Source organism: Diplotaxodon limnothrissa, linkage group LG3 (assembly GCF_057381915.1).
Source record: "Diplotaxodon limnothrissa isolate DT_005_m linkage group LG3, D_limnothrissa_male_GT1.1, whole genome shotgun sequence".
Classification (NCBI taxonomy): Eukaryota; Metazoa; Chordata; class Actinopteri; order Cichliformes; family Cichlidae; genus Diplotaxodon; species Diplotaxodon limnothrissa.
Genome location: NC_140598.1, coordinates 43,417,896 through 43,432,910, shown reverse-complemented (window position 1 = coordinate 43,432,910; position 15,015 = coordinate 43,417,896). Strand labels below are relative to the sequence as shown.

The 15,015-nt window shown below is 39.0% G+C and overlaps 1 protein-coding gene across 1 annotated transcript in view; it reads left to right on the top strand.

The window, feature by feature from the left end:
* tnfsf10l (TNF superfamily member 10, like) overlaps nt 1–13,105 on the top strand; it is a 74,072-nt gene extending 60,967 nt beyond the window's left edge. The window contains exons 3-7 of the mRNA XM_085349416.1: nt 754–790; nt 890–997; nt 4,231–4,394; nt 4,722–4,832; nt 4,946–13,105. Coding sequence (XP_085205542.1) covers nt 754–790; nt 890–997; nt 4,231–4,394; nt 4,722–4,832; nt 4,946–5,131 — 606 coding nt within the window. The 3' untranslated portion in view covers nt 5,132–13,105. The remainder of the gene's footprint in view (nt 1–753; nt 791–889; nt 998–4,230; nt 4,395–4,721; nt 4,833–4,945) is intronic.
* The last annotated feature ends 1,910 nt before the right edge of the window (nt 13,106–15,015 follow it).

Here is a 15,015-nt window from a genome sequence, read left to right as displayed (position 1 = left end):
ATAATTCAATCAAGCTATTTACAATTTTCTCAGTTATTTAATATGTACTGTATGTACTGTAGTTAACTTAAAGAGCAGTTTCCCCTCTCTCTGGAACATTATGGAAAGTTCATGTAACTTTGATTTATGCTCGTGTATTTACAACAGTCATCAGACCTAAGTTGACCTCCTGTCAGGCATTAGAGAATTAAGTTAACCATTATATTTTATTTGCTTATTGCTAATGTTTTATTATGCTTCAAAAAGCATTGGAAAAAATAGAAATGTAATAATTTAAATAAATAAATGTATTTAAAACATGTAAATAGTATATAGAGATTTAATTTTAGACAAAAAACAAAAAGTATACAAAATATACAAAAATAAATTAAATAAACTTTAAAAATTACTTTATTTTTGCTGATTTAGTTTACTTATCAACAAAAGTTTGAATGTTAGATTTTTACACAAATATTACAATTTTATATCGTTTTACATGTCCGGTAATTGTGGTGGATGGCATTAGATGAATCAGCTGTATCCTATCCAGCCCTGTGTGAATAATCCTTTGTTATTTGCGTTACTCAGATGAAACAAGCTAGTCTAGCTCACCATGTTACATTAACCTCCTTTTTATCCAGCAGTGAGTTTGCACATTCTTTTTTTTTAGGTCACGCTAAGATGTTAAATTTAACAGCATAAAGTGAACAATTCCTTTTTTTTCTTATTCTCACATTTTTGTTGACTTGTATGTTTTTCTATATTTTCTTTTAGGTGGCAGATAGCATCATCTCAAAGCGCATCTTCACTGGTGAGCATCCCTTTGTCTACAGACACACACACAAACACAGACAGACACACACCTTCTCACTAACTTTTTTAATGTTCTTTGATCCCCTTTCTCCCTTAGAGGCAAGAACCATGCCTCACAATTTCAACAACTCAGGGTCAAAGTTTATGAGCCCCGTGACCCAGAGGCCATCTGCCCACTTGACCCTCAGAGACGCCAGTTCTCAAGGTGAGGCATCTGTGTTTAAGCGGTCATCATTAATCTAGGCGAAAGATTTCGGGAAGTCGGAGAGGAAAATGAAAGTTTTGCCGCTGAGCCGTATGTTTTGCATGTGCCGAGCATGCACAAAACTGTGGGTTGATTGGTTAAAATCAACGATAAGCACATAAACAGTTTTGGTTCCTACATGGTGCAGACATCTGGACTGAATTAGACTAAGGAACACTGACGAGCATTGGGAGCAGCTGCTCATGAAGTTTAAAAAATATCTAAAGAAAAAAATCTGAAGAAGCTTCTCGGATGAAAGATAAAAAATCTTCAAGAAACTTAAAGAAGTCTAGAGCTTTTCTTTCCAAGCTCCTTAGATCACAGAAATGTAGCGCTACAGTCCGTGAGTGTCACGCACACCCAGTGGCTATTTTCAGATTTACACACACTACAGTCCTGTTTAGGAAGCTTTGTTTATTAAAATTATTCACAAAGAAATAAAATGTATTATTATCGAGTTCTTTGGTGCACACTGGGGCCTCTGGTTTCCCAGAAACCAAAAACATGTATGTTTGATTATTTATTTAATCAAAATTAGTGAACTGTGATGGAAGTCAACCTGTCCAGCCTGTACCCCACTTTTTGCCCAATGATAGCAGAGATTGGCTCCAGCCCTTCCACTGGTCCTATCTGTATAACCAATTAAAAAAGATGAATGGGTGGATTATTAAGTTATTCCATCTGTTAAAGTTCCAAATCACATTTTCTTCCCCATTTTCCTGTGTAGCATGTTTAGAAGCACATTAAAGTCTACTCTGCTGCTCTTTTTCGTACCACTTCCTGTGTGCCCGAGGCATTTACTAAGAAACACTGAAGTTTTAAGCTGAGTCTGTGAGGTCTACCAGTATGCTGTATGTGGCAGTAAAGTAGATATTTATATAGTTCACAGATCAGAATCACACACGTTATAAAACATGGAATTTAAAGTTGGAATGTGTTTTTCATGACTTTGGTATTGTTTCATCTGAATCGGTCGTGCAAGCTGAAGGGTGTTGACAATCTGGCAAAGCCTTCCTTATGTTATTTCCACTGAGTTGACAAAGGGTAAGAAATGTGCTGTGTGTGTGTGTGTGTGTGTGCAAGAGCTAGAAAGACTGTGTGTGTGTAAGAGGGTGAGGTTCACACATTAAGCCTGGATTTCTCATAAGGAAGTACTGGAGGAACTTTGATCCGCGATGGGTGTTTCTTAGAAAGAGAAGTTATCCTACACATGAAGAAAACTGTTTCACGCTGGCACACACAAGCTATGACCCGACTAATTACAACTGAGAGTGTAAAGAATTGAAGTCGTCACCATGACTTTGCCATCTGGGTTTCGACTGTCCGTTTTGAAGCTTCAGAGTTTGCCTTTTGGCTGTTGCCACGTTGGTTTGTTTGGAGCCCTAAGGTACCTTATGTGGACAGCAAAAGCACAGCAAAAGCACAGCATGCTTACGTATTAGTTAATGAAGATAAGCTTGCACACATTTTGCAGACATTAAGAGTTATGCCATGAATTATCGCCATGTTGGACATCACCATTTGCTAGTTGCAACTGCGTCTTTCCTGACTGGTTGTTAGGGTTTCTGATAGTTCCTGGCTGGAAATTGGTTGCACAGAAGTTGCTGCACCAAAAACCTCCAAGCAATCGATTTGTTTGGTAACAAACTGCCTCAGTTTCCTGTTTTTCATGTTTGTCTGCGAATGCTTGCTAACTATTAGCTGAGCAGCAGTGCAACTTGAAAAACTGTACAATAAATTTACTTTTACATTCAAAGTAAAAGTTGCACTGCAGAGGTGCAGCCAACAAGTTTCAAAAAATGCAACTTGTACTTAAAGGCACACCATCTCCGTTTACCGTTTTCCAGTTTCAGTGCATCTTGAAGACCAAGTTGTCACGACTGTCACACAGACAACAGGTCAGTAACACACGTCTTGGATGGTTTGTTCCATACAGTAAGTCATATTATTTTTTGGATAGTACCTGCTAAAACAGCACGTACACAATGGTGCAGTCCACTTCATTGACTAGCAGAGGTGAAGCTCTTTTGGGAAAACTTTTCATTTAAAGTGAATGTACCCCCCCATCCCTTCAGTATCCAGGTGGATGTGTTCTAAAATAAAAAATCACCCAGCATGGAGTTCTTATGAAGAGAAAAGCTAATGCAGTTTTTGGTATCAGGCTGTAAACATGTTTTTTAATGCAAGCCTTTGGAAAGTGACTTGTTTTTGGAGCTCTAAGTGGCCACTAAAGGAACTGCAGTTTCTCGCACTTCTGGATTGAAAATCATTTTTCAGCGTTGGATCAGATGGAAGAGTTTATTCAGTTAAGGTCTCTGTGATGGTTATGTGCTAATAAATCACAGCATTTACATTGTAGTGTTATAGACTTACGCTTCTATTGTTGATGGCAGTGTTTCAGATTTGCACACTAGTCACACAAGTACACGTGGCAGAGGAAATAAAGCCAGCATGCACGAGAAATCACTTGTGTTAAATGTTTAATTTCTGCCATGAGGAAAACTGCTACACATGGTTCTAGTCAGCAGTATTCAGTATTTCCTGCATCTTACAGGACTTTGGCTTCAAGTTGGTGCCTCTTACCGGTGAAACAGGCTTAACCAAAGATTAAATCACCACTTCTGCTTTAAGTGGCCATTGTACAAGTTTGAATGTGCACTTCAGAGTGCCCTGTTACAGAGTACTCAGAAGGAAAATCCACATCGCCTACATTGTCCAATAGACATGGTGGCTCAACTGTGTAATGTAAACATCGTTCACCAAAATTTTAAATAATACTGTAATTAAAAGTGCTTTTTTTTTAATCACAGGATTTTATCTTTTTTAACTCAGTATTTCAGATCTTTCTCAATATTTTAAGGGCTTTAGGGGAAAAGGCAAACTATTGCTCAACTTTGGCGGCTGTAAGAAAGAAGCGCACTACTCTGGAGTCACAAACTGTATTTATTCAAGGTTCATTTTGCCAGCTGCTGCCGCTTTTGAGCTTTGGGCAAACACTCACTGATATGTGTCTTTGCTTAGTTTTTAAACCTGGTATTGATTTTTTTTTTTTTATTACATCCAATCTATGATTTCTAGGCTTTAGCTGGTTTGTTTTTCCCCACTCCTTTTATTTTCCATCCCCATGTGACAGTTTTTCTTCCCTCTTCTGTTTAGAATTTGTCTCTTGACACTTTTTTAATCTTTGCCAACAGGGTTTTCTTCCTCCCTGAGCATCATGCCTGGTCTTCATCAGTCCTGCCGCCATTTGGTCCGCTCATGGGCCAATCAGAGCCTAGGAGCTCACCTGCACAACATGACCCTGTCTAATGGGAAGCTCCGAGTGCCCCAAGATGGGAGGTACTATCTGTACTCACAGGTGAGAAAGCTATGCAGATGGAGGAGATGCTCCAGGCACTTTGCCATATTTTTGTGTGTTTTAACATGACAAGTTTGTCATTAATTAACCTTGTAGTGATAGCTGCTGAATAAAGGTGTCTGTGACTGTTGTATATTCAATTTTATTAACCATTAATTGTTGTTTACAACATGATTGGATTCATTATCGTAGGGTCTACCTTACAAGTAGGGTCTACCTGTAAGGTAGACTGCAGGAAACCTGCTTTTCTGTCAAAAACAAGGGCACGTCAAAGAGGAAAAAACATAAAACAAGTCACTGCATTAACTTATTTCCACCTTTGTCCAGGTGTATTTCCGTTATCCATCCCCATCTGCAAATGAGGGGGACCAGCGCAGCGTCAGCCACCAACTGGTGCAGTGCGTCTACAAGAAAACGTCCTACCCAAGCCCCATACAGGTACAGCATCTCTGTTTTCCTAAAACAATCAAAGATCACCCTGAAGTATTTGTACCTTTCAGCACTGTCATTAGCACTGGGATGATTTTCTCTACTTTGTAATTTTTTTCCAGCTCCTGAAAGGTGTGGGAACCAAGTGCTGGGCTCCAGACGCTGAGTACGCCCTACACTCCGTTTACCAGGGAGGACTTTTTGAACTGAGGGCCGGTGACGAGATCTTCGTCTCTGTCTCTTCCCCCACCATGGTAAATGCAGAAGAATCTGCTAGCTACTTTGGCGCCTTCCGTCTGGACCTCTGAGAGGAAAGGATTGGAGAAAAAAAAAAAGAAGCGATGGGACAATGGATGGATAAACAGATGGGCTGGAGAGCTTGGGGCCTTTTGAATATCCACTGATTGGGGGGGAAAAAATGGTCCTATAGACAGAAGAGGAAATGGAGGTCTGGATCGTCAGTGTTTGCTTGGGCAGATGCACTGAAGGATGGAAGAACTGGGGTTTGAAAGATCTACATGGGTGAAGAATACTGCAAGAGGATAGTGGATTTGCCTTTCCTGCTCTCTCGATTAAGAGAAAGCAAGACTTCAAGATAAAAGACATGTGCAATTGTGAAAAAGAAATAAATGTGAGGACTTTGATTTACAGTTGATTCTTAAGGGGGAATTTGCCACAGGAAAAAAATAAAATCACAACCTTCTAGGTGAAGTTCAGAAATTAGTCCACCATGCTATCTAGATCTCAATATAACATGACCCTACATGTGTGAATATGTCAGTGACCTTTTTATGGGAAAAAATTAAACCCTTGGTTTGGATTTGAAGAATTTACACAAAATAAAAACTTTACTCTCCACATCAATGGCTGCAGAAGAAAATGAAACAATCAAACCAAAGCAAAAACTTCTTTTTTAAGTGTGCGATGGGAGTTCTGTACATATGTATGGCTGAGAATGAGATTTACACAATGGACTGTGGTGATTTTAAAAGTAATTCATTTTTATTTTACCTTTGACTGGACTTAAAACCACTTGGGGAATCTAAAGACTTCCTACTTGCGAAACACTAAAACTGTGGATTTTATGTAAAGACCTTTAGTGGAGGAAGGGGATTGCCTCTGTGACAAACTGTAGAAAGAGCCAAGAGCTTTTTGAAGAGGAGTCTGCAAGCCAAGAAGAAGTGAAAACAAGGAGGGAGAAATCTTGATAACGCCAATAAGAATTAGCCCGGCACTGAAAGATTAAAGGACAGAGAGCGATGCTGTGGGTAGTATGCAGCCTGACCACTCTGCGTGGTTGATGTCTTTTCTTTCTCTTTCCCTTGATTCCTTCTCTTATCTTTTCATGTTAACTATTTTATCTATCTTGTCGAACCTGTGAAGCTGCATTATATTTGAGTTCATGGAGCAGTTATGCAACCAACCACAAAGCAACAATGTGAGAAGAAGATGACAGAAACACATGCAAATAGTCTAGTTTCACAATCACAGAGAGCATGGATTAAAGTGACATTTAGGTTGGGTTACATGGAGTTGTTGTTTTCACTGCAATGATCACTGGTTCCATAACATAAAAATCTCATTTTGGATACATGGAGTTAACATTGGTGTTATTGGTGTATTGCATTATCTTTCCAGGGTAGTAGCTCAACTTGAACATGGCAAAATGTGCACTTACCTAAAACAACTGCAGCATTTAGTAAAAGGACTGGTTCTTATATAGTGGACTCAAAGCAGTTCATACAGCTTGCCTCATTCACCCATTCACATGAGCACTTTTTTCTATGCTTTCTTTCACTGTAATTGTTGGTCTAGCTTCTGCATTTGGGGAAAGTTTAAAACCTGTCAAGCCTCTAGCAATGTCAATGCTTCAGTTAAAAAAAAAAGAAAAATCCTCTAGTATAGTAGCTAACACAGAGAAGGTGGAGATCCCTGGGAGGGTTGCATCAGGAAGGGCATCCAGCCTAAAAATCTGTGCCAAATCAAATATGTGGATGCATCCGCTGTGGCGACTCGTTTTAAATAAGGGAACAGCCAATAAAAGCTTTCTCTGTGCTAGCTAGAGTGGAACATATTGTCCTTCTATTTGCTGAAAAATGATTGGTGCTAAACATTTTAACCACCATCTGGACACTCAGAATGCAAAAAATCCACACCTTAAGCAAGAACATGGGTTTAGCAGAAAAACTCAAAGGAACATTTTGATAGTTTGAATACACAGTCACCCACTGGTTTGTGGACATTCTCGAGCTTTGAGTTTAGCATTGTGGTGGTCGGTATCTTCAGCTTGCGTCTGCAAACATTTACTCATCAGGAGATTGTTTACTGAGGTCAGACTTCGACATGATCGGACCTGTTTCTGCAACAAGAGATTTGCCCCCTGCTGGTTATGAGAACGACTACAAATGTAAAGCACTTGACTTGGCAAAAAGGCTGGTTTTTAAGCAGCCTGTGCCCAGGTTAAGGGAAGATAAACAATACTTTCATTATGTAACCTCAGCTATGTTATTATTGTAGACGTCAGTGACAGTGAAAGAAATAGGGTATGGAAACTAATTTAATGCATCGGTGCTGAAATTGTTTGTTCAGAAACACAAACAGCTGACTAAAATTGGCTGACAGTCACTTAGTAACACTGGTGCATACACATAACAATTGCAAACATTATGAGCAGTTCAGAAACTGTATTCTCAAACACACTCGGATGCTACAAATCTGAAACACAGGATCCCACACCAAGTCAAGCGAACACAGCCCAAGATTTGGAACGAGTGAGAGAGGATATTTGCAGACATAAACCATCCACCGCCTAGCACAGACACAACCCCTACATGCTTTTTTTTCTGTGTGCACATAAAAAAGTACACACATCACCTCACACTACATCCAGGCTAGCCTGTGCTATGTAGACACACACATCATCCAATGTCACATCCAGCGTGAAGACATATGCCCTGATTAATCTGGGCTGTCTAGCCTCCCTGTGCCATCTGGTAATTGTCAGTGATCTGGCATACAGCGAGGGTGCGCACACAAGAATATATGTTTGTTCAAAGGGCTTGGTTCACATAGATGATTCAGAAAATGCGGTAAAAAAATGTTTTTCACATGTGTTTATTTGCAAATGTGAGCTCCAGTTTGCTTTGTACACTTTGTACACTTAAGCACACATTTGATAGGGTAACTTCCAGACTAAGCCCCTCCTTCCCATACAGCACAGGATATCTTTGTATGCATACCGTGAAGAAGGTTATTTTATGGTGTAGTTTTGTCAGGCATGCTATGAAAACACAGCAACAGAGCTGGTTTATTTTCTACTCAAATCACAAAATGAAAGGCAAATCTCATATTGCATTAAATTACTGTTTTAAGCTCAATTTTTGCTGGGTGGCACGCACCTGCACATGTTTCTGTTGCTCTAACGCTCCCTGTGTGAAGTCAAGTTATATTCCAGTTAAAATAATATATGGTAACTTCAACAATTATGCAACATGTTAAATAATATTATAACTGTAAATCTCTATACCACGCATACAAAGTTTTCCTACCTTTTGCAGTTTAAATGGTTATTCTTTTGAGTGAAAAAACAAACAAACAGACAAACACCTTTACCACAAATACCTTTTGTGGAAAGGTATTTGTGGTAAATCTAAAATTGTACTTTCTGCCAACTAAACTGTTAGCCAGACACAAAAAAGTGTGATTGCATTGGTTGCTAGCAAATTACTGAAGTTGCCGATAATTTGCAGGAAAGTTGTAGAATTATCTGCAAAGATGTTCCATTTACTGGCCAAGCCTTAGTAAAACTTAAAAATATACAATTCAAACCAGAAATCTAGAAAGTTAACTAAGTAAATGTTGTGCTTTGCTGCTATAACCAATGCGTTTCAAAAGATGCACCTTTTACTTTAATGGAGAACTGTCTTCATGTTGTACTTTCCTTAATTTCATTGCCTTTTGGTGACTAATTGGTGAGGGTTTGCAGACAAGTCAGTGTTTCTCATGCAACAGCAGCAATCTGCTAACAAGGTTTTTGGTGCAACATCCTCTTGGTAGCCAGTTTCACATAGTGACTACCAGTAACCTCCATTAATCACTCAATAACATACTGGAGACTTCACACTTTTACTTGTTGCTGCCACAGCGGTCATTCTCTAGGCCTGTATGACTGGGGTGTAGCTGGCAATAGCTAATAGATAATTAGCTTAGATTAGCATAGGTATCAGAAACAGTAGAATTGATAAGAAGTTGCATTGAAACTTTTCAAATGTTTACTAGTAGCAGCTTTATTAAATTCACAGTATAGAAGACAGGCTATTTGTGAGCAATTAGTGAGCATTGGGAAAAGTCGTGGTAATGGCTTCCATGTTTATTTTTTTGTGCTATGCTAGGCTAACTTAGGTTTTACAATTTGCAGGCAAAAACAATGTTACAAATTTGCTCCAGATTTAACAGAAAGGATTATAAAATAACATATTTCAGCATTTAGCTGTGTTGGGGTCTCTGTGCATAGTGATTTAGTGATTTAAAATGTTTCACAATGTGTCACAGAGTCACAAGATAATAACTGAGAAGTTTATGTCACGTAAAGTCACTTTTCCATCCATAAATGATTGTCCTCTGAGATGTATTCATTACGCTGAAGCCAAAGATTTTCAGAGATCCATATGTTGCAAGTAATTGGACAGTTGTTCTGTTATGATTTGATTTACAGATCATTTCATTACATTTCTGTGTACACACTCGTTACTCCTGCTGGTTGGTTAATTAAATTTCTGAAGCTAAAATGTTTTTCATGTGGAGTACCCTGCAGAGTGAGTGTGTTCATCTCTCAGCATTTCACTTTCTGTTAGATAATGTATAAATAAGGACACACGCTGCTTTAGTTTATCATTTAAAAACATAAAACATGAGCTTGTCAGCACACTGTGGGGTAATGTCACAACAAATCATCCAAGTAACTCAAAACATCTACATCAGATAGTGTTTGGTGGGGGTGAAATAAATCCAAGTCATTGGATTTTACTAGGCTGATGAGCAACAATAGTCGGTCCTAAACTCAGAGTACATTACTGGGTCAATAAAAAAAGCTTTCCCCAAACTACTCAAGGTTATCACAGAAATATTAACTAACACGATAGTAATGTAAAACAGTGACAAAAATGTTGCAACTTGAAATGAATCAAAGATTAGGTATTGCCACTGTCTAGTCTTGTGGTTGTGGGTGTTCTTTTATGTGTTGGACATAAGATGGACATAACATTCATGTGCCTTAAACCTACAGTCTTACTAATACCCAGCAGGGGGCGACTCTTGTGGTCGCAAAAAGAAGTCAGATTTTATGGAGGCCAATGAGCAAAAAGTCTAACTTTTTAACTTATCTGCAGCCACTCTAAACACATTGCTGATGTGTTTATGGTCTCAATTCCTACTTTTAAGCCTTACTAAATACAAAATCGTTGCTATTATATTGGCAAGATTGAAAGTATAGTGCATGAGAAAGCGAGAGCATAAAGTTAAATTGATGAGGCGACTTAAAGTAAAACCAAAGTTTATCATATGTAAATGCTGCTCATCCAGCAGATGATAATTAGAAGGGTCGTATTGTGAGATAGGAAGAGTACAAATATATGTGTGGTCTGCTGTGAACCCAACACGTGTTTGGTTAAATCTGTTGGATTGTGAATGATAAAACATCACCACCTAGCGATGTTTACCTTTGTAGTTCAGTTCTTATTATTGAGCAAGGCCTGTTTTTGATGTGTTTTGGTAAAATATTGCTTTTAGTTTGAAATCAGATCTTGTCTGTTTTCCTGTGTGTGTGTGTGTGTGTGTGTGTGTGTGTGTGTGTGTGTGTGTGTGTGTGTGTGTGTGTGTGGTTATGCACAAAAGTGGTTTTGGACAACAGTTGAAAGCATTGCGCTTGAAACTGCCAGACCGCGAGTCAGACATGTCCATCTCTTGCTCTCTACGAGACCTGGAAAGAGAAACTAAGCCATCACCGTGGGGCACTCTAAAATCTAGACCTCATGTAAGTCAGCGTTGAGATCTTTTCCAGTTATGCTCTTTTTTGAGCTCCCATCCAAGATTCATGCTGTGTTTATATTTTGCAAGCAGCGTGGCTTGTGGAACATAGATATATATTTTGAAGGGGAGGGCTTCACAAGTCCAGTTTCACTTTGACAAACTGGGTGTCCAAACACAATAGCTTCTCCAGTCTTGGCTTTACACGGGGTGGGAAAAACACCACCTTCAAGCTCCTGTTTTGATCCCGGTGAGGATGTAGCTGTATTTAAGAGTCTGAGGTCGTGATTCCCCGACACAATAAACCATTTGGACACTAATAAACAAGCTGAATGCATCTTTTCTCATAAAACACACACTGAGAGCCAAATTTTGGAAGAACTTGAAGCATACATTTTAAATTCATAGCAACCATCTACCTTACATATCTTAACATGTTGCCATAATGATTTTGCACAGAACCACAAGTGAGACCATTATATGTTATAATTTGACCACAGTTCCTGCCAGTTAGCTAATTTTCTATGATTCAAGTTGTTCCCCAGGTGCAACCCAGCCATTATATTTGGTTTCAACACCAGCTCTAAGAAACATCTGTTGCTTATTAAATAGCTGCATGTTGCAGGACACTTAAAGAAATAATCGAATTTAAGTCTATTTAACAGCTCGAGTGACTGGCAGATTTTGAAATACACCCCCAAATGTTGGCGGAGTACCACATACACAGCAAATATGCCGCAGTGCTCTGTTGGCACCGACATGAAACAACTAACTCTATCAACTCATCAGGACCAGATTAGTTTTCCTTTTGCCAGTTTTTGCAGGGAACTGACACAATGATAAATACTGTTTTGTATTATTTGGCAAATTTATTGAACACGGCAACTGAAGAGGACAAACACAACCAGATCCCCCAAATGTCTTTATATCTCCACAGGCGTACTTGTCAGAAGTCAAACATTTATATTCTATTGCAAGCACCGAAACAGCCATCGAGGAGCTGAGGACAGGCAAATTTCCCCCACTGCAGAGGATTGGAACTGTGTACATATTTGAATATCTTACAAATAAAAGACAATCACTGTTACGCAATAAGTCGAACATATGCCAAACAAGCATCTGAAAACAGCAGAGTGCTTTTTTTAAATTGCTGCTTCTATTTCTGACTTTGATGTGCACCACTATGCAGATTTGTATCAGTTGTCACTAAGCAGCACCGCTTGCATAATTAAACATTAAATGTTTTGCACAAAAGCAGAACAAGTGCTGTTTATGCTTTGCCTGCATGCCTGTGTTTTCCAAGGATGTGAAACAAGCAATCTCATAATCAGCTGGCTGTCTAAGCTTTGGTCCAAAACCTCACATATAATTCTGTTCTTTCCAAAAATGAACACATGTCCTTTCCAATGCTAGCTTGACTAAGAGTACAAGAGTGAATGTGCTTTGAATTCCGGTGACCCACTCTACCACCAAATTACACATTTAGAATTTCTCCCAAGAAAGTAATCGCTCCATGGCCTAAAATGATGTAAACATCACTTTTACTAGTCATGGCTCAATAGATATGTAAATTAGCCCCAACCTCACCCTTTGGCTCATGGAAGCTACACTCATTTACTCACTCACAAGATTTCTTTGAACACAAACAAGAACAGCATTAGACCCCACTGTGTGAAGAAAATGCAGGGCTGAATTTGTGAATCAGACAGACCCATAACAGAGATAGTATTCTGTTCCTGCCAGTCAGAGTAGAGAAAAAACTCCCTGAGCGCATGAAAATGTTTACAGTTCCTGTAGCAAACTATCATCACAAGCAAAGAATTTAGGTGGATTAGCACTAGTTGGAAATCTTAGACTTCATTATGAAACAGCTTCTAGTGTGTTGTTAGTGTTAGATAAAGCTTGTTTCCAATTCCCCACTCTGACAAATCAGCTACATTGATGACTACACTACAGTCACGAGGCGGAGATTTTCGTTCATGATTGTTTCTGCTCATATATGTCTTCTAGTTTATAAAAAATGACATGTTAATACACTACAAACTGATTCTCATCACAGGGATCACTGAAACAAACAGTTCTCCATTAAAGCGGTTTATGAATGTAGATACTGTTCAACACATATCCTTTTGCTTTTCTTAAAATCACATTTGATACCAACTGAAGAATGTACATGTAAAGTTCTGCTGATTGCCTTGTGCCTTTTAAAAATAATGCTCTTCTGTGTCGTTTTGTGCTCAAATAAAGTGCCTACTGTCAAACAGGAATATTAGTGCCAAGTTGTTTGCTTTAAATAGAGATGTAAGTGACTGTGTAAGTGAATGTGGCATGGTTGTTGCTGTCACATGGGCTGATCTGCTGGGATGTTTCCACATAACCATCTCTAGGATTTACAGAGAATGGTCTGTAAAATGCCTTCTTGATTTCAGAGGTGAGGAGAATCAACACGCTCTCACTCCCAAAGCGTAACATTTTACGCTAGGTGACAAACCGTCGATATATTACGATATATTCTACATTACGAGATCAGAAAAAATGAAAACGTGAGAACGGTTTGGAATGAATCTACACATGTACGCTCAGGAGTGAGAACGTGCTGGGACAATGGCCAAACTCGACAGGAAGGTAACAAAAAGCATTCGTTATGGCCAAGTTATGCAGACGAACATCTTTGAATGCACAAAAAACTTGAAGCAGCCATGCTACAGCAGCAGAAAGCCACAGCAGGTGCCACTCCTGCCTGATAAGATAATAGCAGCAAACTGATGCTTCAATTCACACAGGCTCACCAAAATTTGGACAACAGAAAACGTTGCCTTGTCTCATGGGGGTCGATTTCTGCTGCCACATTTAGATGGTAGGGTAAGAATTTGGTGTAAGAAAATACAAAAGCATGAATCATCCTGTCTTGTATGGATGGTATAGGTTGCTGGTGTTATAATGGGAACACCAGCAACCTATACCAATTGTTCATTTAGGATCTAAAACTCTTACAGTTGATTGTTCGGTTTGTCTTGAAACAACAGACCCAGTTTCTCAAAGCTATCTTGCCTGCCACTATGATCGGCTGCAGACGTAAACTCTTTGGCACTGTAATTACAAGATTTTAGTGTAATTACAACACGTTTACTGTGTTCAGCTTATGTTTGCCCCTTTTCCTACAACTGCTCCCTCTGTCCAACTGGTTAAAAGGTTAATCCAGAACCAAGGCTCACCTTTGTTCTACGTCTCAACACAGGAATTTTATTGAGGATATCCAGTAATTTGTAATAATTGCTGACTCTATCAGTAATTTTAACCCTCTGTGAATTCAAAATGTCTCCAGTTTGTCAAGTACAAATTCCAACACAAATTGCCCACCATAATTTCCTTACGATGGTCTCTTGATAATACTGATCCTGTGCAAACTGAGCACTTTGTAATTGCAGCTGTAATTTGGATTTTGGCAGGATACTTCCATTTTCATCAAGTGGAATACAGCCACAGAGGTGAAATTAATGACCAAAGGAAATTTTGGTTTTACTTTACAAAGAAATCTTCAACTAAAACTTCTGTATCTGAACATGGCATCTTACAGTATTGTGCAAACGTCTTGGGCGACCCCCTATTTCTTATATTTTACTAGGAAAATGTGTGTGAAAGTTGATATTTGGTATGACCACCTTTATTCTTTAGCTCAGCCTGAACTCTTAGGCAATCATTGTTGTAATTTCTTGAAGCAGTCTTCATGAATAGTACTCCAGGCTTCTTCAAGGACATTCAAAACTCTTTGGATGTTGGCTGCCTTTTGTTCTGTTCTTCGTCAAGATGATCCCACAGCCCTTAAGTAATGTCGAAGTCCGAGCTCTTGGGAGGCCAAACCAGGACTGATAGCATTCCATTGTGTATTTTTCTATTCAGGTATGCTTTTACTCCATTAACAGTGTTTTTGAGATCATTGTCATGCTACAAAAATGAAGATGTTGCCAATCAGATGTTTTCCAGATGGTATTGCACCGATTTTCATTCCAGTTCTTGTGTAATTCGTCATACCTCAGCCTTTTCTCCCTGTTTCCCTTCCGGCTTTTTTACAGCCACCCTTCCAGTGAGACCATTTCTGATGAGAGTTCAGCAAACAGCAGATGGGTCTACTGGAGGGCCAGATGCTTCTCAGCTCAAGAAATGGTTT